The sequence below is a fragment of the Onychomys torridus genome, chromosome 6 (genome assembly GCF_903995425.1).
Source record: "Onychomys torridus chromosome 6, mOncTor1.1, whole genome shotgun sequence".
In the NCBI taxonomy this organism is placed as follows: domain Eukaryota; kingdom Metazoa; phylum Chordata; class Mammalia; order Rodentia; family Cricetidae; genus Onychomys; species Onychomys torridus.
In genome coordinates, this window is record NC_050448.1 from 70,985,238 (window position 1) to 71,005,786 (window position 20,549).

Sequence of the window (20,549 nt, forward strand, 5' to 3'; positions counted from 1 at the left end):
ACAGACACCAAAGCTACACAGAGAAACCTTGTCTCAAAAAACAACAACAACAACAACAACAACAAAAACCAAAAAACCAAAAAAAGAAACAAAAAACCTTGTAGCTAGAGTTTTCCTGCCTGGCCCACAGTCAGGACAAATCTCTCTTACCCGCCAGTCCTGTAGCCGCTCAGACCCAACCAAGTAAACACACAGAGACTTATATTGTGGGTTGGGGATTTAGCTCAGTGGTAGAGTGCTTGCCTAGCAAGCACAAGGCCCTGGGTTCGATCCTCAGCTCAAAAAAAAAAAGAGAGAGACTTATATTGCTAATAAACTGTATGGCTGTTGCAGGCTTCTTCTTATCTAGTTCTTCTATCTTAAATTAACCCATTTCTATTAATCTATACTTTGCCACGTGGCTTGTGGCTTACCGGTACCTTACACTCGCTTGTCGTTGTGGTGGTGGCTGGCAGTGTCTCTCCCTCAGCCTTCCACTTCCCAGCATTCTCCTCTCTCCTTGTCCCTCCTATACTTCCTGCCTGGCTACTGGCCAATCAGTGTTTTATTTATTCTCCAATCAGAGCAACACATTTAACATACAGAACATCCCACAGCAAACCAAAAAAACAAAACAAAACAAAACAAAAGCCAAAAAACCAAAAAAGGCACAGTTTAGAAAAGAACTTTTGTTGTCATTGTCTCTTTTTTTCTTGTGTTTTTTTTCTTTAAAAGTTAACTCTTCCCTAGCATGATGTCATAGAATCACAACACTCAGGAGGAGAGGCAGGTGGATCTCTGTGAATTTAAGACTAGCCTGTCTCAAAAACAGAACGACAAAAGTTAACTTTGGTTGTGTACAAAGACTAAATTAGAAAGAAGGAAGGTCACTAGAGAGAGTCATTTAGAAAGTCTTGTTAGAGTCTGCCTTTGAAAACACCAGAGACCAGGGGAGCAGCGTGAGGACTTGATCAGGGCAGACAGTTTAAAGAGCCAAGAAGGAAGGAATCAGAGAGAGACTTAAACAACCACGAGGATTAGCTGGGTGGGGAAGGAGAAGAGAAGTGGGTTACTACTGATTTAGAGGTCCCGTGAGGAAGAGAGGAACATGTTTTGGAGAGAAGATGTCTGTGCTGGACATGCTTAGTGTTAAGAGGGACTGATGAATTTAAGGAGCTTTCCTGACAGTCGGAAATCCACATCCAGTTCTCAAAACAGGCCGAATATTAATAAATGAACTGATTTATTCAGCAAATGTTTATTGAGTCTCTGCTAGATGCTTGGTTTTGTTCTGGATGCTTATACGAAGCAAAAGTCCCTACCCTGCTGCTGTGGAAGGAAAGCCAGTCAGTAAACAAGTGTGGTAACTATATACATTATAAAGTATGTTCTTGGGATTGGATTGTTGTGGACAATGAGGAGCATTGATGAAGTGCCTGTGATTTGAAACTGGGCAGTCAGGGTAGGACTTACTAAGAATGTGATCTTTGAGCAGGTAGCTGAAGTTTCCAAAGATTCACCTATGGAGATACACAGAGAAGAGTCTCCTGTACAGTGAGACTAGCCGGTGGGAGGCCTGGTGGGAGGAACAGCAGGGAGGCTGAAGAGTGAAGAAAGGGAGCTGAAGAGTGTAGGGTCAAGTCAGCAAGCAGGAGTAGTTAGTTAGCTTAACTGGAGGCTTAGAACAAAGACCCCCCCCCCCCCAGCAGCACTAAATGCACCTGGATTCTGCATCTGCAGAGTGTTGTGTGTGCTGTCCACTCATTCGACCTTCAGAACAGCACTGTGCGGCAGTCAGGTCAGGCCCTGAGAGAGGGAGCAGATGATAGAAAAGCCATTTCACCCAAGACCAGCCTGCTGGACCAGAGCTTACTGGGGTCACTTCAGGAGCCTGGGTGGCATGCCAAGCACGTGAATAACTGGGCAGCTATACCACCAAAAGTCTTAGTCTCCTCAGCAGTTGTTAAATGCTTGGATGTCTTTGGGCAGAGGAGACCCTATGAACTTCATTAACCTCATTACCATATCCCTACCAGGGGGTAACAGAAGATTGGTCTTATTTATGTGTATGTGTGAGTGCCTGATGTGTGTATGTGTGTGTGTGTGTGTGTGTGTGTGTGTGTGTGTGTGTATGTGTGTATGTATGTATGTGTGTGTGTATGTGTACTCTGTGCGTGCCTAGTATCCAAGAAGGTCAGAAGAGGGTGTCAGATGGCAACGATCACATCCAACCTGGAAGAAATGGCCGCACAGCATACTAGTATTTCTATCTACACTTTCATAGATAAGTAAATCACAGCACAGAGAAAAAAACTAGGAAATAGGAGGGGACACAGAAAGCCTTGAGGAGTGAGCAAAGGAGCCTTCTGTGGTAGTAAGGAGCCGTTACGTGAAGATCTCGAACAGAGAACTAGAATGATAGGCAAAGGAGCCTCCTGGGGTGGGTTCCTTGAGTAGACTGGGGTTAGGACGCAGGAGGTGAGGTCACCGAGGTCGCAGCAGCTGGAGAGACGCAAGTGCTGACAGGTGGCCACTGTGAGCTCAGGAGTCCTGACAGAGCTGTTTTCAGGGGCTGTCCAGCTGCCCATGGCGCTGTGCTCTCTAGACACGTCTCTGATGACGTGCACTTTGTATGCACGTCTTAATGTCCACCTCAGCTCCTGAGCCCGGGACAGACTGACTGACTTTGAACGAGTGGTTCTACTTCCGTAAGCTTTGTTTCTTTTGCCTCTAAAAGGAGATCATTTTAGGTGACTCAATCCCTGAAGGCCTCGGAGTTTAGACCCAAAGTTTCTACTATTATATAGCTTACATAGGAAACAGGCACTAGAGAAAATTGGTATTTTAGATGGAAGAAAATTAAAGTAGTAGGGTAAAAAGTTAAAATAGAATTGTAGTGTGCATTAGTATGTTCTTACGAGGTTGGTTGGTTTATTTCTTTATTTTGATTTTTCAAGACAAGGTTTCTCTGGGTAGCTCTGGCTGTCCTGTCTAGACCAGGCTGGCCTTGAACTCAGAGATCCTCCTGGCTCTGCCTCCTGAGCGCTGGGATTAAAGGCGTGCGCCACCACTGCCTGGTGTTACTAGGTTTATTTTTGATATGAGGTGTTTGAAATTGAGTCTGAGGTAGCCCAGACTGGCTTCCAATGCTCTGGTCCTCCCCTCCCCCACCAGTTCTAGCATTATCAGCTTGTGCTGGCTTAGGTTTGCTAGGATGGTTAGAATGGTCTTCCTGTGTCTCTCCCCAGTTTCATAAGCCTCTGCATCTATAATGGGTTTTGTTTTTTCTCCTGTTAGGAAAGAACTGGGATGTGAGTGCTGCCCTCAGTGATTTTGAACAGCTACGCCAAGTTCATGCTGGGAACCTGTCCCCACCCTTTAGTGGAGGGAGTAGTTGCTCTAAGACCCCTGAAAAAGGGTGTTCTGATAGAGAGCCCACTCGCCCTTCTCGACCGATCCTACAGAGACAGGATGACATCATTCAAGGTATTGCTTGAACTGAGGACTAAGCTTCTGTATGTGGATTAGGAAGAGTCTTTGTGCTTCTTTGGAGATGTTTTCATTCCTTACTCTCTTCCCAGCCAAACCCAGCTGGTACTGTGCACCCATCTTTACAGTGAGCTGAGACAGTGCTTGCTAGCTGTTCATCATCTCTGGCCAGTACTTGGCGAGGACAGCTGCCTAGCATTAGAGCTCCTGTCCCCTAGTGACACTCACCCACGTACTTCACTGTGCAGGCACATCATATTGCACTGAAATAGTTCGCTCATAGTGTGCCACGGGTGGGGCATTGCAGGGACATGTCCTGAAAACAAATGAAATGATTTGGGGGCACAGTTTACATTAGCATTTTGTTCTCTGGCATATTAAAGTTTGACTATCTGTAAGTTTCTGATAAATATGAATACTAATAAAAGTTGTAGTAAATAATAGTGATGTTGATGACACTGTCATTTTCTTCTCTATAATGGAGATCCTTTACATCCTCTAAGACCCTAAGGATTACTGCAGTGGTTATTTGGCTAAATCCAGCCTAAGGAAAGCCCATTTCTCTTACGTGTTCTTTTTCCTACTAAAAAAATGAACTGGTTGCTAAGTGAATGGTTTACACTCATGTTGAAAATGGGAGTCAAAGATAAGGTCATAGGAAAAGGAGAGTCAGGGAAACCTTACACAAGGTTAGAAAGATTAACACCTTTTTGGTACTACTGTAAGTGTCTAGAAAAATGCCATTTTGTATATTTCCCCATTTGTATTTGGCTTAAGAAAAAATACTATGATGTTCAGAAGTAGCTGGTTAGTACAGCTTTTCCTTGACTGGAAACTGTCAAGTGGTAACCACCTTCATCTGTGGAGAGCTCTCCGAGTGGGTTGTATATATTCTAAGGTGACTCCATTTCTCATTGCAGAAAAACGCCTGTCTAGGGGCATCTCTCACGCCAGTTCCAGCATTGTTTCCCTGGCCCGGTCCCATGTCTCCTCCAATGGTGGGGGTGGGGGGAGCAGTGAGCACCCCCTGGAAATGCCCATCTGTGCCTTCCAGCTTCCAGATCTCACTGTGTACAAAGAAGACTTCCGAAGCTTCATAGAGAGGGACCTCATTGAGCAGTCCATGCTGGTGGCCTTGGAACAGGCAGGTCAGTGGGTGTCTCCTCTTCAGTGACACCTCCTCCAGCCGCATAAAGGGGCCAGCCTTCATCAGTAGCCTCTTTCTTAAGTATGTGATCTGATTGCTGTCAAAGATAGGGGTCAGTCAGATATGTGTACTGAGATAAAGAGTCAAAAGTAGCCAGATGTGTGGGGAGGGCCAGGAATAAACATTAGACGTTTTGGAAAATTCCTACTTATTAGAAGGGAAAACAGGTATGTGTGTAATTGATACCCAAAAATCAATATATGAACAAATCTGACTGATTATAATTGGCTAGGGAGCACTTTTGCAGACAGAGGACCAAGACTGTAGATGATGTATTGAAAGTCACATCTATTCATATGGATCTTTTCCCCAGATTTATTCACTTTTACTATGGTGTTAATCTCAGCATTCCAGAGACAGAAACAGACAGATCTTTTAAGAGTTTGAGGCCAATCTGGTCTACCTGGTCTATACAGCAAGCTCCAGGATAGCCACGGCTACATAGTGAGACCCTATCTCAAAAAAGAAAAAAAAAATGCCCATGAGGGGCTAGAGAGGTGGCTCAGCACTTAAGAGCACTTGCTTTTCCAGAGGACACAGGTTTTGTTTCCAGTACGCACATGTCAGCTCACAGCTGTCCATAACTCTAGTTCCAGGAGATCCAGTGCTGCCGCTGCTGTCTTCTCCTCCTCCTCCTCCTCCTCCTCCTCCTCCTCCTCCTCCTCCTCCTCCTTCCTTCTTTCCTCTTTTCCTTCTTCCTTCCTTCTCCCCCCCCCCTCCACTTTTCCAGACAGGGTTTCTCTGTGTAGCTTTGCGCCTTTTCCTGGAACTTACTTGGTAGCCCAGGCTGGCCTCGAACTCACAGAGATCCGCCTGGCTCTGCCTCCCGAGTGCTGGGATTAAAGGCGTGCACCACCACCGCCTGGCCCCTCTTCTTACCTCTGAGGGCACCAGGTGTTCATGTGGGACGTAGACATCCATGCAGATAAAACACTCATACACATAACATAAATAAACATAAATTTTTTTTTTTAAGTTCTGATGGAAGGAAGATTGGAAGTTGGAAGTGGGGGCATGCATGGAAAGGGAACTTTTTCATTTTATATCCATCTGTATTAACTATAACTCTTTTTAGAAGTTAGCAAGTAATCTTGGCTAATGAAATTATAAGCCTTTTTCACTTTGTGTAGCCCTTTTAACTGCTCAAGAAAACAAAATTGTAAGTGTCATTTGTAAATAGTCCCTTCTGTAAAGAATGGATTGGCAGGTGTGGCATGCTGTTGACAATTGAGTCTGATTTACTGGTGTTTCATGTGCTTTTTCTCTCTGCTTATAACGTTAAAGTCACAGCATACAGCTGCCAGTGCTGTCACAGGGGTAAACGACACCAGACATAAACTTTGATCAGTTTCTCTCTTGGTGGTGACTCAGGTAAACTGTGCTCTGCTGCTGTTGTGTTTACTGGTCTTCCTGCCAGAATGAAGGATGCAGAGTCAAACAAAGTAGATGATGGTGTCAGCCTGGGCACTGTTGGCCTTTGGTGCCAGATAATTCTTTGTTATACACACTGCCTCGAGCTCTGGTCTTTGTGTACTAGATGCTAGAAGTATGTACCTCCCCACCAGTTGTACAGACAGACATCTCACCATACATTGTCTAATGATCCCATGAGACAAGACTGTCTTTCCTGAAGACCACTGATCTAACCAGTCAGATGTGACAGATTGTAACTGGAGTAAAGAAGATATAAAGAGTCACAGAGGCTGGACTTAATGCTGTATTCCTATAAATTCTAGCACTAAGGATAGTAGAGTCAGATGTATCAGGAGTTCAAGGCCAGCCTCAACCACATAGTGAGTTCAAAGGTCAGTCTCAGCTACATGAGACCATGTTTCAAAATAATAACAACAACAATAATACAGAGCATGCAGTATCTCTATTGGGAGGCTGAGGCAGAAGGATCATGAGTTCAAAGCCAACCTGGTCTGTGTAGCAAGGGGAAAAAACGTAGTTGTATGTGGGCTCTTCCTAATATGCCTCTCTCCTTTCTCCCACTGCCATGTGGGTAGGGCGTTTGAATTGGTGGGTCAGTGTGGATTCCATCTGTCAGAGGCTGCTTCCCTTAGCAACTACTGGAGATGGGAACTGCCTCCTGCATGCAGCCTCTCTTGGTGAGTCTTGAAAATGGCGCTGCCTCCCCTGTGGAAAGAAAGCAATTGAGTCACGTATGGTGTCGGATTTCATCTCTCCACACTTCATCTCAGGTGAAGTGATGGGTCACAGCAAGACTTAGGGAGATGGGAGAACCTTGACTTGGCTCCTGTCTTTAGAAATTGGAGAGCACAGGGTTAGTTTGGCTCCCTCTGAGCTGAGCACTCGGGGTAGAGAGCATAGTAAAGCAAAGTTTGTGTGGGTGTAAACATAGGTGGTGGGAAAATTACACTTAATTCTTCTTCTAGTTGGTCTTTGTGATGCTTGCTTTGAATTATTGAGCCTACTCAATAATTTGTTCTTAGCTTTAGAAGGGGTCATCATTTTCTAGCCATTTCATGAGCTCTGATGCTGATGGCTGTGTGGTGCCAGACCAGTCTTACTGCTGTGTTTGGATTGTTAGAAGGGCTGAGGAGTGAGGGCTTCCTCTCAGGAGTTTGGGGAATACATTAAATCCCCCATCCTTTTTAGGCCCCGGGTTTGACCCCAGTCACCACCAGACAAAGGCTGGATTAGTAAGTGGGGCCGAGTCAAGATGAAGCGCCTGTCCTTGCTGTCTCCCCACAGGGATGTGGGGTTTCCACGACAGAGACTTGGTGCTGCGGAAAGCTCTGTACGCGCTGATGGAGAAGGGTGTGGAGAAGGAGGCGCTGAGGAGACGCTGGAGATGGCAGCAGACCCAGCAGAACAAGGAGGTGGGTGAGCTGAGGGGAGGGCCTTGTTTGCAGGGGCTCCTAGAGCTGAAGACTGCGGCTCCCGGATCCCTGGAAACCTCTGGACTGCAGCTAAGGCCAGGGGACCAGGGCCTTCCGTCAGCTAAGACAGTGGAGGCCTCTGCCTGCCACAGAAACCTCTGGTTTCTGACAGCGAGCCCGGTACAGAGGCTCAGGAGTCCTTAGTGGAGGGGGTTTGTTTTGTTTTGTTGTTTTAATGAGCTAGGACAATTTCATAGGATTTTATTACAAGGCTAGCTCATTCATTCACTCATTCATTTGTTGGGGAGGGGTGCATGCATTACTGCAGTGTGTGTCTGAGCGTCAGAGGACAGCTTGTGGGAGCCGTTTCTCTCCTTCCACTGTGTGGATTCCAGGGACCGAAACTCAGATCTTCAAGCTTGGTGGCAAGTGCCTTTATCTGCTGAGCCATCTCACCTGCCCTAGATCAGTTGAGTCCCTCCCTCCCCTGAACCTCCTTCTCACCCCCTTCTCCTTCCCCTCCCTCTCCCTTTCTCCTCAGACAGGCTCGTACTCTAACTCAGGCTAACCTGAACTCACTGCATAGTCCAGGCCGGCACTGAATTTGCAGCAATCCTTCTGCCTCAGCTTCCCAGTGCTGGGATATGGGTTAATCCCTATTTCCTGCGTTTGTTTATTGACTCATTTATTTATGACGTTCACAAGTGCATGCCATGCCACACATGTGGAAGTCAGAGACAGCTTGTATGAAGCAATTCCTTCCACAGTGTGGGATCTGGAGAGTGAACAGGTTCAGGCTTGGTGGCAAGCACCCCAGCTACTTGTCAACCAGGTTTTTGTTTTTTGGGGTTTTTTTTTTTTTTTGGTTTTTCGAGACAGGGTTTCTCTGTAGCTTTGGAGCCTGTCCTGGAACTCGCTTTGTAGACCAGGCTGGCCTCGAACTCACAGAGATCCACCTGCCTCTGCCTCTCGAGTGCTGGGATTACAGGCGTGCGCCGCCGCCGCCACCACCACCCGGTGTCAACCATGTTTTTAATTCTTGTGTAAATGCTTAAATGTTTTTAATATTCTACCACTTTGCTTTTTTTTTTTTTTACTTAGCTTTGGTTTGATTTAAAAAATGTAAAAAGATACTTGTTAAATTAAATTTAAATATTACTGTTCAGGGATTTGGCCGGTATTGTGATTACTTTTATGTAAGAAAGTAATGATGGGTTTTTATGTTCCATCTCCACACCAGGAATTGGGAAATCTACAACTGTTTTCTTAGTTTTGGTTGAGAAGTTTCACTGAAAGGCAGCCTTGCCTGTTTGGCATGTTGTGGATGTAGCTGCTCTCCTTGTTCAATCACAGAGTACAGAGTGACATGTGGTCCACAGAGCCTGATGTGTTTCCTGTGTGGGTCTCTCTAGGAGTTGACTGGTTCCTCTCAGAATGACATTGTACGTAAAGTGACAGGCTTCCTGTTTCCTGAGTTCTCTCTGTGTCTGCCACGTCAGTTTGCCTTGATTTCATGTGTAACTGGTTTTGGTTTTTTATTTTATGTATATATGTGTTTGCACATGTACATGTGCGTGAAAATGCCTTTGCACGACAGAAGAAGGTGTTGGTCCTCCTGGAACCGGAGTCGTAGGCAGTAGTGAGCAGTAGTGAGCTGCCCAGTGTGGGTCCTGGGAACTGGACCTGATCCTCTCTAAGGACAGCGAGTGCTCTTAACTGCTGGGCTGTCTGTGTAGTTCCTGGCGTCAGGTGTTTTGTTTTGTTTGGCCATGCTTTGACTAGTTACTTCTGATGTTAGATATGGGAATATCTTTCAGAGGCTTTCTTGTCTTCCCTTGTCTTCCCCCAACCCCAATTTTCATTGTTCCATTTTAACTAAAATAAAGTTTTATGTCATTTTGGGGCTCAGTGTTTCCTGTTGCAGCTCTTGCCACATAAGCATGAGGACCAAAGTTCAGGTTCCAGAACTTACATGAAAGCTGCACAGGTTTGGTGGTTCCCTGAAATCTCAGCACTTGGGAGACAAGAGACAGGAAGGGTCCTAGGGCGGGGGCGGGGCAGCTGGATTTGCTAGGCTTGGCAAGCTGCAGGGTTGGGAAGATTCTGTCTCCATATCAAGGAAGACACTTGACATCAACCTAAGGCCTCCATACAGGTGTATTACATCCACACATACAAGTGTGCTCATGCACAAATGGGGGACACACACACACTGTATTGTGTTTCTTTAAAGCAAAGAACCCATTTGAAACCCAGGTGTTTCAAGTAGGATGATGTAGAATGGTCTGTCTGAGGGCTGGAGAAAATCTCAGTGGTTATGAACATTTGCTGCTCTTACAGAGGATAGGATTTGGTTCCCATCACCCACATCAGGTGGCTCACAACTACTTGTAACTCCAGCTCCAGAGGGTCTGATGCCCTCTTCTGGCCTTTCCTGAGCTTAATCTAAGCTCACCTAGAGTATGGAGTTCAAACCAATTAGTAATCAGCTCTGCCTCCGTTGCTGAGTACAGGTCCTAGCAGAGCTGCAGCCAGGACCATAGCGCGAGCAGGAAGGGACCTCAGCAGAGCTAAGTGGAAATGACCGCAACAGTGAATAAGTGTGCTCAGTTCTGATTGTTAAATCTATTTCAGTGACTTCAAAGGCAGGTTAGGTTCTGAAAGTGTCGACCCAGGAGAACCAGAAGCACCTCAGTTCTTTCCTGTGTTTCCTGCCGTCCTTCTGGGGCATGTGCACAGAGACTAGAGCCTGGGGAAGGAACAGGCCCTTTACTCCTGTGGTTTACACAGTGAAAGTCTCACACTGGACACGAATCATTCGGGATTGTCTTGCTTGAACTTTGATGACTTCATCCCTTACCTTTGGAGCAGGAAGGAGACAAGGTGATGGCCTGAGATGCTTTGAGTTTTATGATACCAAAACTCAAATTAAGTTAGTTCTTATTCCCTGGGATGCTTTGAGTTTTATGATACCAAAACTCAAATTACGTTAGTTCTTATTCCCTGGGCCTCGTTTTGTGTTGAAATTGATGGTAAAACTTGTTGGGAGTGTGTGCCACCTAGTGGCTGTGTGTATTAAAACAGGAAGAAGCAGAGGGGCTGGAGAGGTGACTCAGCTGTACTTGTTCTATGAGGAGCTCTGATGGCTCACAGCTGTCCACAATTCCAGTTCCAGGGAGTCAGTGCCCTCTTCTGACCTCACTGGGCACCAGCAGGCATTGGTGCACATACAGACGTGCAGACAAATACTCACATGTGTAAAACAAAATTAATCTTTAAAAAAAATAAAAAGCCAGGTGGTGGTGGTGCACACCTTTTATCCCAGCACTCGGGAGGCAGAGGCAGGCAGATCTCTGAGTTCAAGGCCGTCCTGGTCTACATAGTGAGTTCCAGGCCAGCCAGGGCTACACAGAGAGACCCTGTCTCAGAAAGTCCACAGCACCAGGAATAGGTGGTGGAGAGGAGGAAAGAGAGGCAGGTCTCCTGGACATGTGTCAGAACGACATGAGCATTCTGTAGATGACTTCTTCGTTGTCCTTTGTAGTTTTACCGAGGTCTGTGTAGTCTTTTACAAATGGCAAACTGCTTTGCCTTTTTATGGAAGTAAAGTATTCTCACAGTAGTTCTGACCCTCATCACATCTGCCCCGGGGCTGCTGTGTTCCCAGTGTGATTGCTTCTGTTCAGTCAGGATGTAGTTGAGCAAGGAAACTCGGATTTAATGCTAAACAAAAAAATCCTGATAAGATAAACTTATCTCTCAAATCAAATCATCACACGTTCTAAAGCCTTCCCCTCCTGCCTCCCCCTCTCTCCCCAATACAGGGTCTCAGTGAGCCCGATCTGGCCTCCAACTTACTTTGTAGCTGAGGGTGTCCTTAAGCTTCTCATTTTCCTGCCTCTGCCACCGCTGGAGTGCCAGGATTACCCATGACTGTTGGAGTGCGCCACCACACCCAGTTTATCTGACGCCGCAGGTCAGAAGCAGGCACCCTAAGCTGCACCCCACGTCTACAGCCAGTATGGCCTGTAGCTGTTTGGCTGGATGTGGAGGTACCTCTGTCAGGAGGGTCACCGTGAGTTTAAGACCAGACTGAGTTACCCAGTGAGGCTTTGTCTCAGAAAGCAAGAAGACAAAGCAAATTATGTGTATTACCGTCCACAATCCTTTAATAAAAATGATAACTTCACTTAGCGTGGATTTATTGATTATTGATCATGTAATAGGCACTGAGCCATGTTGTATAAAACATGATTCTTTTCTTGTAGAGCAATAGAATACAATGGGCCTTTAAAGACACAGTACGAAACAGAGCAGGTTCTATTTTCTTTTGATTTTCAGTCTTATTAGTAGCCCTGGTGGGCCTGACACTCTCAGGGATCTGCCTGTCTCTGCTTCGTGCATGCCAAGGTGTGCGCCATTACATCTGACTCAGCTATGGTGTCTGTACTAGAGTTCTGTAGAGCAGTTGAGGAAGGGGTTCAAAGGAAGGAGAGCTGACCTGCTGGGAGGTTTAAGGAAGACTCCTCTGAGGAGAGCTTTGCTATGAAAGTTGAGGGATTGTTTTCCGGGTGCGGAGGGAGTAGGAACAACTTATGGCAGTGCCCATCAGGAGCAGCTTTGGGAAAGGCGAGACCGGAGGATTCCTAGAGCGGCTGTCATCAGGAAACAAACCGTTGGATTTTGATGGGGGGAACGACACAGTAGCCTAGGAATGGGTCTGGAGAGTTCAGAGAGCGGGGGAAGGAGAACTCTCAGACAGCAGCTCCCTGGATTGTAGTCTGGGTGTTTGGCTGACAGTGCTGTTTGATCGACAGGCTAGAGGAAGGGGGGTGAGTATGTGAAGAGGCAGGGGTTTAACTCTCAGTTCTAAAATAGAGAGTTTAAGTCACTTTGGAGAGGTGCAGTTTTTGGTAGACAGCTGGGGCGGTGAACGCAGGGACGGAAAGGAACTGTAGGCTTGAGAGTGTGGGCTAGCGGCCTGAGCACATAGTGGAGTAGAGATGAGTATGTGCGGAGGTCACCCAGAGGAAAGCAAGGTGCAGGGAGTTGTGGAAACCCCAGTTTTGTGGTGAGGAGAGTTCAGAGAATAAGAGAAGGCAGTGGTGTGGAAACAAACAGGGAAATGACAAAGGCATGAAAAATGAGAGCCGGTCTATTGTTCCTTGTGGTGTGGATGGGGTGGATGACTAGAGATGGCGGCATGTGTCTGTAATCCCAGCATTTGGGAGATAGATGCCGGAGGGCCAGAATTACAAGGCCAGCCTCACCACATCGTTAATTCAATGCCAATACATAAGATTCGATCTCAGAAAGAACCACGATGGGGCATGGTGACAAATGCCTTCATGCCAGCACTGCAGAGGCTGAGGCAGGCCAGCCTGGTCTACATAGGGAGTTCCAGGCCAGCCTGGTCTACATAGGGAGTTCCAGGACAGCCTGGGCTACATAGGGAGTTCCAGGACAGCCTGGTCTACATAGGGAGTTCCAGGACAGCCTGGGCTACATAGGGAGTTCCAGGACAGCCTGGTCTACATAGGGAGTTCCAGGACAGCCAGGGCTACATAGGGAGTTCCAGGACAGCCTGGTCTACATAGGGAGTTCCAGGACTGCCTGGGCTACATAGGGAGTTCCAGGACAGCCAGGGCTACATAGGGAGTTCCAGGACAGCCTGGTCTACATAGGGAGTTCCAGGACTGCCTGGGCTACATAGGGAGTTCCAGGACAGCCAGGGCAACATAGGGAGTTCCAGGACAGCCTGGGCTACATAGGGAGTTCCAGGACAGCCAGGGCTACACAGTGAGACCCTGTCTCAAAACCAGCCAGCCAATCAGCCAACCAATTTCATGGGTCTTGACTCTGAAAAAGAGGAGAAGTCTGACTTAGTGTAGGTGTAAGGCAAGCACTAAGAGAATAGAGTAGATGCAACCCTGGAAAGGTGGGATGAGTGTTGCCTTTAGAACCTCACCTCCGACCACCCTGTGGCTCTTTCACAGTCTGGACTGGTGTACACCGAAGAGGAGTGGCAGAAGGAATGGAATGAATTGATCAAGCTTGCCTCAAGTGAACCCAGAATGCACCTAGGTACCAATGGAGCCAGTGGTGGTGGGTAAGTGTGTCTGCGTGGGGAGCAGGGATTGTCTTTGTAGTGTCCCTACTGAGTGAGCTGTCAGATCTCCAGCCCCAGATCTAGAGCTCTACATGGATGCTGGGCAGAGAGAGAAGCCAGGGCAAGGGAGGTGTGTAGCAGCCCAGCATCTCTGGGAAGTAGGCAGTGCAGAGAGAGGTGGGGGGGGGGGCCCTCATGTGCTTGCTGTGGCGAGGTTTCCACTGGACCACGGGAAGGGTCCAGCATGTGTCCTTTGGAAAACATTAGGTAAAGTGGCTCAGCATCTAAGTGAATAAATTACAAGGAAATGAAAAGGAACAAGAGACTCAGAGAACCAGGACACTCATAAAACAGCAGTTGGGATGTGTGGGCATTGATGAGAAGACTGTCTACATGTTTTCATTTTAAATGTGGCTTTGAAAAGTTATTGTGGCTGTTTGTTTTTAAAGGAGTCCTTAAAGTTTAGTTGGTGTGTGTGTGTGTGTGTGTCTGTGTAGGTGTCTGGATCTGCATGTGTGCTTGCACCTCTGTCTGTGACATGTGTGCAGTGTCAGCAAAGGCCAGAAGAAGAAGTCAGATTCCCTGGAACTAGAGTCACAGATGGTCCAAACCACCATGTGGATGCTGGGAATTAAACCCTGGTCTGCTGGAAGAACAGTCACTGCTCTCAATTGCTGAGCCATCCTCCTGCCTCCAAAAGGAGTCTTTTTTGTACATAGAAACTGAAATATATGTGGTTTACTTCAAAATAATTCAGCAGAGTCGAGTCAGAGTGGGAAGGATAAGGAACTGGATTGAGGTGTAGGCGAAATGAAATTGCCCGTGTACTCATAACTGTTGAAGATGGTGATGGGTTCCTGTCGGTTTGGTGTGATAGCATTTCTTTTTCTGCTCCTGGGGACTGAATCCAGGGTCTTGATCGTGCTAAGCATATCCTTTGCTACTGAGCTAAATTCCTAATCCCCATTGTATTCCGGGTTGATGACTTAACATGCAGACTTTTGAGCTTTTCTATCACAAGAAGTTCTAGTTGAGTTGGAATGAGGTAAGGCCCTGGAATCTGAGGTTCTAACAGCCCTCCCCCCTCCCCTGTTTGGAGATGAGGGAGGACCATTGGAGTTTAAGTTGGAGATTGAGTGATACTGTGCATATGATAAAGTGAAGGGGAAGGTAGAATAGAGGAGGTTTTAGAGACAGTCCAGGCCAGGACTGTAGGAATAAGCAGAATAGTAAGGAGATATGCAGGAGATACAAGAACAGCTAGTGAGTAGTTGAAGCTAAGTAATAGAAAGAACACATTTTACAAACTTGAGTTCAGCTGCTGAATAGATGCTGAAGCTGTTCTTTAAGAGAACAAGAAGAGGAATTTGGAGGTTTCCTTTCCTAAGACATACATGTTGTGTGGGTTGTGTGGGTCAGGAAAGCAAGATGAAGCTGTGAGTTTGTGTGTTAGGCTCTTGGGTAAAGAGATGTGGGAAGTGAATATAAAGAGATGGGGATCCCCTTCAGATTGTTTGCAGCTAAAGTTTTTCTCTCAGGGTCACACCAAGCCCTGGCAGTCCCGTAGCCCACTTATAAAATAAACATACAGACGTTTATATATTTAAACTGCTCGGCCATTAGCTCAGGCCTACCATTGTCTAGCTCTTACTCTTATACTCAGCCCATTTCTGTTAATCGATATGTCGCCATGTGTTCCATGGCTTTACCTGCTGCCTTTACATGATGCTGCCTGGACAGCAGGCTGGCGTCTCCTCCCCTCCACCTTCCTGTCCTCTCAGTTCTCCTCTCTGCTAGTCCTGCCTATACTTCCTGCCTGGCTACGGCCAGTCAGGGTTTTATTTACCAATCAATCATCCACAGCAACTGTTGACTCTTTATTTATTTTGTGTGTGTCGGGGGAGTATGGGGACGTGTGAGTGCTCATGTGTATCACAACATAGAGTCAGGAGACAGTCCAGATGCTACGGAGGTCCCAGACATGAATTGAGGTCATTGGGCATGGTGGCAAGCACTTTTGCCATGTCACCAGCCCCTTACTTACAGATTTGTAACACCATTTCAACCCCATAGCTTTTTCTTGGATTTCCTGATTGCTAAAGTGGGAGTCGAACCAGCCACGTAGCACAAACTGATCTATCTGCAGGGCATTCTCTTCCCTGGCTTTGGAGCTGGTCTCAGGACTCTTGTCTTATTTCTTCCTTCTCCTTCTGCTGTGCTGCTTCGTCCTCGTTTCGGTCCTGCAGAGTGGAGAGTCCAGAGGAGCCCGTGTATGAGAGCCTTGAGGAGCTCCATGTCTTTGTCCTCGCTCACGTGCTCAGGAGGCCCATTGTGGTCGTGGCGGACACCATGCTGAGGGACTCTGGAGGGGAAGGTGAGCCAGCAGCGGGCGGTGGGTCTGCCTCAGGACTGCCGCTCTATGTGAGAGACTTGGGCTGAGCACTGCAGCAAGAGGAGAAGGAGATAGACAGACTCTTGGGGTGGGGATTACATTAAAACAGTGGTTACGACAGACTCTTGGGGGGGTTACATTAAAGCAGTGGTTACGTCTCAGGAGAGTCAAATGAAACTGTTGGGATTAATTGGCATGGGGTGCTCAATTCAAAAATGGGATTGAGGGGCTGGAGAGATGGCCTGACAGTTAAGAGCTTGAACTGCTCTTGCAAGGGACCCAGGTTCAGTTCCAGCACCCACACTGGGCAGTCACAGCTGTCTGTAACTCCATCTCCAGGGGACTGGCATTCACACACCTGTGTGCATGCCCCCACACAACACACAAATACCTGTGATTTCAAATAGTGAAAATAAATGTTAAGAAAGAGAGAAGAAGGGTAGAGAGACTGGACCGTACGGTCCAGCCTTAGTAGTAACATGTGTGTGGCTCCTGCAGCGTTTGCCCCCATCCCATTCGGAGGGATCTATCTCCCACTGGAGGTCCCAGCCAGCCAGTGTCACCGCTCACCTCTGGTGCTCGCCTACGATCAGGCCCACTTCTCTGCGCTTGTGTCCATGGAGCAGAAGGACAATGCCAAGGAACAAGGTGAGGAGGATCCAGTGTCTGTGTCTGCTTTTTGCTCTGTGTTATTTTTACTCAAAAGTGGAAATAATAGCTAAGAAGGAGGAAAACAAAAGTCCAGACAGTGCCAGGTTTTGGTTTTGTTTTTTAAACGAAGCTGTACAACATCACCAAGAGTTTTTAGCCTTAAAAAGGGGGTGATTTGGTGAAAAGGGTGTGTCTGTCCCTATTCTGGAGTAAAGGTCTATACTGAGGTACCAGCCTTCCAAGGGCTGCATGCTGCACCAGTCAGGGAAAGTGGACTGGTTCCCTGGCAGGAGTCTGGAGATTACTGGGCTAATTGTGTGCTGGGCAGTAAGGGGAAGACCAGTGGTTTTAATGTAATTCACTTCTAAGAGTTGAGAGTGGATGGACTAGTCAACCCTAGGCCCAAGTATGAGTTCAGTGAAGTCAAGGCGTATTCATTTGCCTCCTGCTCTTCTCAGGAAGACTTCCTGATGCATGTTTTTCCCTCCCCAGCTGTGATCCCTCTCACAGATTCAGAGCACAAGCTGCTGCCCCTGCACTTTGCCGTGGACCCGGGAAAGGGCTGGGAGTGGAACAAAGATGACAACGACAACGTCCGCCTAGCCAGGTGAGGCCGGTTTCGCCTTCTGGATGCACCGTAGCTGAGATCTTCTCCTGTCAGTGGCCATGCGCCCTCCCTCCTAGTTCAAGGGCAGGACAGTCACAGCCTGAGGCTGGCCTTATTGGGAAGGGGAGAGGTGAAGGCGGCCCGGCATCAGGACACTGGGCTCTTGGAGCTGCTTTTTCTTTCTTCTTTTCTTAGAACAGTGCAAGTGTTCCTGCCCAGTACATCCCAGAATCCCTAAAACAGTGCTCAGAAGAGCAAGACAACCAAATCCCATTTGATTCTAAGCCAAAATCAGAGGAGTTTTAAACCAGCGGCCCAAACAGTCTGCTCTTAAGTTTCATCTTTCTGGCATTTAGATAGCAAGGAAAATACGTGCTTTTTCACCTGCCTCTCCAAGCTGCCTGCTTACAGTCTGGCAGGACCACCACCACCCACACCCCCACACCCCACACCCCTGCTGCCCTCTAGGCCTGCAGAGATGTGGATGTAGACACGGTCCCTTGCCGAGCGTTCCCTTTGGGGCCTTTGCAACTTTGGGAGCTGCCTGGGAGGGTTTGATTTTAAAGTCTAGTACTTTTTAAAAAAGTCCTTAGAGCTGGGCATGGTGGCCCACACCTCAGCTAGCACTCGGGAGGTTGAGGCAGGAGAATCACTGCAAGTTCAGGGCTGGCCCAGACTACATAGTGAGCCCCTTTCTTTAAAACAAAAAGAAAACCAAAAGCTGTAGTCCTCACCTGGTTGTCAGAATCTGCTAAATGATGTCACAGCAGCGGTAATGGCCACTGTTTGATACCTGGGCTCTGGACACTGTTGAGTCCTTTCCAAAGGACTGCTTGCCTTTGAAGTAATAGCTGTTTAATTTTCTTTCCTCCTTTTCACAGTATAATTCTGTCCCTGGAGGTCAAGTTACATCTGCTGCATAGCTACATGAATGTGAAGTGGATCCCACTGTCATCTGATGCACAGGTGAAGGCTGCTCTCCCCCCCCCCCCCCCCCACAGCCCTTTGTGTGTCCTCACTGTCAGCGACAGGAAGAACAAGGAGAGAAATCTGTTCTAGTGCAGTCTGTGATGATGTCAGAACATGGCCTCTTCCTTTCGGTCTCCCTATGGCCCACCTGTCTCTAGTCACACTCTGCTTTCTTTCTTTAATTAATTAATTAAATTTTCTATTATCAGCCTGATACAGTACAAATTCTTATCCTAATAGTGAAATGTTTCACTGAAGCTTGCCCAGTGATTGATTAAAACCAAAACTTACTATAAGCCACAGTCATCCTAGGGTCCCCCCTGCTATGTAGCCTCCCTGGTTTTGTGGGTTGCAGTCCGATTGTTCTTTGCTTTATATCTAGAATCCACTTATGAGTGAGTACATACCATGTTTGTCCTTCTGGGTTTGGGTTACCTCACTCAGGATGATTTTTTTTCTAGTTCCATCCATTTGCCTGCAAATTTCATGCTGTCATTGTTTTTCTCTGCTGAGTAGTACTCCATTGTGTAGATGTACCACATTTTCTTAATCCCTTCTTCAGTTGATGGGCATCTAGGTTGTTTCCAGGTTCTGGCTATTATGAATAATGCTGCTATGAACATAGTTGAGCATGTATCTTTGTGGTATGATTGAGCATTCCTTGGGTAAATGCCCAAGAGTGGTATGGCTGGGTCTTGAGGTAGATCTATTCTCAATTTTTCTGAGAAACCGCCATACTGATTTCCACAGTGGTTGTACAAGTTTGCATTCCCACCAACAGTGGAGGAGTGTTCCCTTTGCTCCGCATCCTCTCCAACATAGACTGTCGTTAGTGTTTTTGATCACAGCCATTCTGACAGGTGTAAGGTGGTATCTCAGAGTCGTTTTGATTTGCATTTCTCTGATGATTAAGGATGTTGAGCATTTCTTTAAATGTCTTTCAGACATTTGTGATTCTTGTTTTGTGAATTCTCTGTTTAGCTCTTTAGCCCATTTTTTAATTGGACTAAAAATCAATATTTTGATGTCTAGTTTCTTGAGTTCCTTATATACTTTGGAGATCAGTCCTCTGTCAGATGTGGGGTTGGTGAAGGTCTTTTCCCATTCTGTAGGCTGTCTTTTTGTCTTATTGACCATGTCTTTTGCCCTGCAAGAGCTTCTCAGTTTTAAGAGGTCCCATTTATTAATTGTTATGCTCAGTGTCTGTGCTGCTGGTGTTATATTTAGGAAATGATCTCCAGGGCCAGTGTGTTCAAGAGTACTTCCCACTTACTCTTCTATTAAGTTTAGTGTAGCTGGATTTATGTTGAGGTCTTTGATCCACTTGGACTTGAGTTTTGTGCATGGATCTATTTGTAATCTTTTACATACTGACATCCAGTTATGCCAGCACCATTTGTTGAAGATGCTTTCTATTTTCCATTGTATAGTTTTGGCTTCTTTGTCAAAAATCAGGTGTTCATATGTGTGTGGATTATTGTCAGGGTCTTCAGTTCAATTCCATTGGTCCGTATGTCGGTTTTTATACCAGTACCAGGCTGTTTTTATTACTATAGCTCTATAGTAGAGCTTGAGGTCAGGGATGGTGATGCCTCCAGAGGTTGCTTTATCATACAGGATTCTTTTAGCTATCCTGGGTCTTTTGTTTTTCCATATGAAGTTGAGTATTTTTCTTTCCAAGTCTGTGAAGAATTGTGTTGGGATTTTGATGGGGATTGCATTGAATCTGTAGATTACTTTTGGTAAGATTGCCATTTTTACTATGTTAATCCTACCTATCCATGAGCATCGGAGATCTTTCCATTTTCTGATATCTTCTTCAATTTCTTTCTTTAAAGTTCTTATCAAAAAGGCCCTTCACTTGTTTAGTTAGTGTTATCCCAAGGCATTTTATATTATTTGTGGCTATTGTAAAGGGTGATGTTTCTCTGACTTCTTTCTCAGCCCTTTTATCATTTGTGTATAGGAGGGCTACTGATTTTTTGCACACTCTGCTCTCCTACTTACTCTACTTCGTTATTTGACTCGCTGGAGACTGAACCCAGCACTCCACATGTCAGGATGTGCTCACTTCACCACTGAGTGACACACCCAGCCCCAGGCTCTGCTCTCTAACACCGAACTACGTTCTTTAAGAAACCTGTCTTCTTTTTTTTCTCTTAATAACTTGAGGTTGCCATTTCTGTGTCTCTGACCCTCACTCTTTGGATAGATCTGTTTTGGGCACCAGAACGAGAATGCCCAAGAGCTCCTGGTCATGAGTTTAGGAGCAAAGGCAAAGCTGTGAGCTCCAGATTACG

The 20,549-nt window shown here is 46.5% G+C and overlaps 1 protein-coding gene across 3 annotated transcripts in view; it reads left to right on the forward strand.

Moving 5' to 3' along the window:
* The window catches only part of Otud7b (OTU deubiquitinase 7B), a 60,393-nt gene that overhangs the window by 36,651 nt on the left and 3,193 nt on the right, over window positions 1-20,549 (forward strand). For all 3 annotated transcript variants that reach the window (XM_036189934.1, XM_036189935.1, XM_036189936.1), the window contains 9 exons: window positions 3,277-3,465; window positions 4,389-4,616; window positions 6,685-6,786; window positions 7,394-7,521; window positions 13,518-13,630; window positions 15,877-16,004; window positions 16,521-16,670; window positions 17,166-17,280; window positions 18,162-18,246. In XM_036189934.1, the coding sequence (XP_036045827.1) occupies window positions 3,277-3,465; window positions 4,389-4,616; window positions 6,685-6,786; window positions 7,394-7,521; window positions 13,518-13,630; window positions 15,877-16,004; window positions 16,521-16,670; window positions 17,166-17,280; window positions 18,162-18,246 (1,238 nt within the window). The remainder of the gene's footprint in view (window positions 1-3,276; window positions 3,466-4,388; window positions 4,617-6,684; window positions 6,787-7,393; window positions 7,522-13,517; window positions 13,631-15,876; window positions 16,005-16,520; window positions 16,671-17,165; window positions 17,281-18,161; window positions 18,247-20,549) is intronic.